Here is a 3619-nt window from a genome sequence, read left to right as displayed (position 1 = left end):
GCGAGCCCAGCTTGGGGCAGCCCTGTCTCCTTCCCCATCCCTGTCCCCATCCCCATCCCCATCCCCCTCCATCCCTGACCCCTTCCCAGTCTCTGTCCCAACGCCTCGGTGTGCACATGCACTTGTGCACCATGGGTCCCATCCAGGGGCGGTCCTGCCAGCAGCTCTGTGCCCCATAGCCAAGTGCAGCAGGCCATGAGCTGTGCTCTGTGCCATATGGACACCGCTGTGTATTTTGGTACTTCATTGCTCGACAGTTTGCATCACTGTATGTCACTGTCGCTGAGGAGCCAGCCTGCTCCAGGAGCAGCACCGCCACTGGGTTAATGGTTAAGAGGAAGCATTGACGTGCTGCAGGCAGTGGGAATCTGCTCCCCCATCCGCGGGGCTGGGGTCAGGGCCAGTACGGTCTGAAGGACCCACTGGTTTGACTCGGGTTTGCTGTGGACGTGTCCCAGATAGCAGGCAGGTCCTGCAGGCACGGGCACCCTGGGGCCCGGGCAGGGCGCGTCTGAGGGTGCACTGCTGTCCTGTCCTGCACCTGCAGCATCTCCTCCCGCAGCTTTCTTTTCCTCTAGAGCTGTTTTGAAATCCAGAGAAATTAGATATGATAATGTGCTGTTCAAACAGTGATAAGGTGTGGCGCAAACAGTGCCTGGGCTGGGAAATAAAGGAGCCGGTGGGGCTCGTGCCCCGAGCTTGGACCTTCCCTCTCTGCTGCCCTGCGGGCTCAGCACTGGGAGGGCCGGTCACCCCATGCTGCCCTGCTTCCGCCCGCCGCCCCCCGGCACAGCACGGCACGGCACAGCACGACAAGCAGGAGCAGCATCTTCCCAGAGCACAGCCAGCACCGGTAGCCACGGCTGCTGTGTTGATTGCAGCTGCGGTTCCGCTTCCCCGGAGCAGCGGCTTTCAGGGAGGGCATGGAATCGAATCGCTGTATTTTCCCATACATCATTTTGCCCCAAATCCAACTTTTTCTCTCCATATTGCAGAGCTCACTTGGAGTAATTTGCCCTTCGCAGGCTCAGCTGTAGAGGATGGGATTGTGTATTATGTGCAGGATGTAATTGCCTTTAACAAGAGAATTTCCACATTTACCACTCTGCCACAGCACAATCAAAGCCAAGCCCCGCTCACAAGAGCTGCCATTTGAGTTCTAAATAGATTTCTCTCCTGAGCAGGTAAAGAGATTTAATTAAAATTAGGGCTTCTCAAAATAGCAATATTTATGAGGATGGCACAGGTTAGCTTTGTTCTACAGAAGGGCTTAATAGAGCCTTAATGGATTGACCTATCATTCGATTTCATGACTTACATTCATGAAGCAGCTACTCTTGGGGAGGGGAGGAAGAGAGGCTTTTATAGCCCACATTCCCTTAAGCGTTTGCAATTTATCAGCAGCTTCTCCCAAACAAAAGGAGCTGTGAATAGGAAGAACACTTGAGGGCATAGAAATAATCCCAGGCATATCTGTATGTGTGATGGGAGGCTTTGTCACAGGACAGTCTTTGCAACTGCTGCAGTGTCTCTAAATGAAGTGAGTCAATGTTATTTGGACAACATTCTTTATTCCTTGCAGGAATGAAAAGATTATTCAAATATTCAATTAAACAGTGAATAGGGTCTTTCAGAGAACCAGGTGAGTTCATCGAGTAGAACTAGCTATTGTTGAGCCAACTCAGGGGATAGATTTGACATTTATCAATATAACTTCTTTTTTTTAATGACATGCATAATAACCTTATGCAGATAAAGAGATTTCATAACAACAACCTGGGTAGAAGGGAGATGGCCACAATAGGAGCAAATGTGCCGCAGGAGTGAAAAGGGAAGGGTGATCTGATAAAGTGCATCGTGGCACGACCTGCAGCACTTTGTGCCTGCGCCACACAGCGCCCGGCCCGGCCGTGCAGCCTGGCCATGGGCATGGCCTGAGGCTGCCTCTCCCCAGGGGCCCCACAGGCCCCCCGGCTGCACCTCCGCTCCCCGGGCTCTGCCCAAGCATGGGCCGGGGGCTCCCAGCTTTACTGGGCTGGAGCAGCACCGGGTGCCGCGGCCCCCCCGAGGGAGCCCTGTAAGGCCAGGTAGTGTGGGGGGGCCATGGACACCTCCACCCGGCAGTCGGGGTCCCGTCCGCTCCCTCCTGCTCAGCCACCTCCACCACCAGCACCACACTTTGCCCTCCCGACAGCTGCTCAGTCCTTTGGCTACAGCAGGGACCAAAGCCATGTTTGATTCCCCTCTTTTTTGGGGTGAAAGCCAGAAATAAACCCCAAACACCCAACCGCCTTGGCCAGAACCTGTCCCCAGATTCCCCTGTTCCCAGCCCGTGGGTGGGATGTGTCTGGGCTGCCAACGCAGACCTGAATTTGGCCATGCATCAGTGGCTGCTGGACGTGGGCAGCAGAGCCGGCAGTGCCGTTACCCGAGCGCAGTGCTGCTGGGTACCTCCGTGCCGTACAGTAAATCTATTAAATCCACTTGCCCCAAACGGACTCGGTGCTGGGATTTGAAGCAAGGTCTCCCACGGGCGGGCGCCAAGATACCATCGCTGTGTGTAGCTGTAGCTGGCTGACAGGGCGGTGCCCAGCACCATTTCCCTAAAGCCACTGAAATCTGCATGCGGGGCTGGATCAACAACATGTTGCGCAGCTTGAAACCGGTGCTTCATTCACGGAGCACTCATGGCAACCTGAGCACCAAGGCAGCATCCTTGGAGGGCAGACCCCAGCTCAGGCTGCCCCAAGAGCCTGGAGAAACCCTGAGCCACCAGCCTGGGCTGTCCCTGCAGTCACCCTCCTGCCATGGCTGCGGGGCGGTTACAGACCAGTCGTCCCCAGTGACAACCTGTGCCCTGGGGCCGTGCATGCCCCGGCTCTGCAGTGCTGCCGTTGGGGCCGCAATGGCCCCTTGGCAGCCAGACCCTGCCTGCACCTTGGTGCCACTGCCTGCTGCGCCGCTTCCCACCCTGCAGGCAGCAGAGCTGGCAGCAGGATTACGGGGGAGCTGCTGCGACCCTGGCGAGGCGCGGAGGATTAGGGTTTCCAGGCTGATGAGCCCTGTTGCCACATTGGAAAGACGAGGTTTATCGGAGAATTAATTCAGCCGCTTCCTCGACCTTCAGGAATTAAAGGGGGCTGATGGCAACAGCTCCCTGCGTGTGGGTACAGCTGGTAACAAGTTTCGGCTTTGCGGCTTTCCGGGTGGCGAGGGCAGGGGGGCACGGACCCTCCCGCTGCCAACAGGGGTTTGGGCATCTGTCTTCAGCACTGGGGGAGACCCAGGAGGCAGGGCAGGGATGGGGAGCCCATGGCCAGGCAGGGACAGGGCGCAGGACCCCTCCTGCGCTGCGTTCTCATTCATGAGGGGCGTTGATGCAGGAGCACGGGTTCTTCCTGGTGCAGCGCGGTACAGATGGGGCAGACACGTGGGTTTGGCTCCGTTTCACTGTCCCATCCCCGCCTTGCAGACGTGAAGTACCTGGAGAACCACACACTGGCTAAGGATGCTCAGGAGAAGGCCAACGCGGCGCTGCTGGAGGAAACCGGCTGCCACTACCCCCACTCCACAGACAAGTTTCGCCAGCTGCTGCTGCGGCTGGCGGAGGTCCGGGCGC

The 3619-nt window shown here is 57.3% G+C and overlaps 1 protein-coding gene across 1 annotated transcript in view; it reads left to right on the top strand.

The window, feature by feature from the left end:
- Window positions 1–3619, top strand: part of NR5A1 (nuclear receptor subfamily 5, group A, member 1) — a 16835-nt gene that overhangs the window by 11139 nt on the left and 2077 nt on the right. Inside the window, exon 4 of the mRNA XM_009318807.1 lies at window positions 3408–3617. Coding sequence (XP_009317082.1) covers window positions 3408–3617 — 210 coding nt within the window. The remainder of the gene's footprint in view (window positions 1–3407; window positions 3618–3619) is intronic.

The sequence above is a fragment of the Pygoscelis adeliae genome, unplaced genomic scaffold (genome assembly GCF_000699105.1).
Source record: "Pygoscelis adeliae isolate BGI_AS28 unplaced genomic scaffold, ASM69910v1 Scaffold230, whole genome shotgun sequence".
Taxonomy (NCBI): Eukaryota; Metazoa; Chordata; class Aves; order Sphenisciformes; family Spheniscidae; genus Pygoscelis; species Pygoscelis adeliae.
This window is presented reverse-complemented; position numbering and strand designations above follow the sequence as displayed.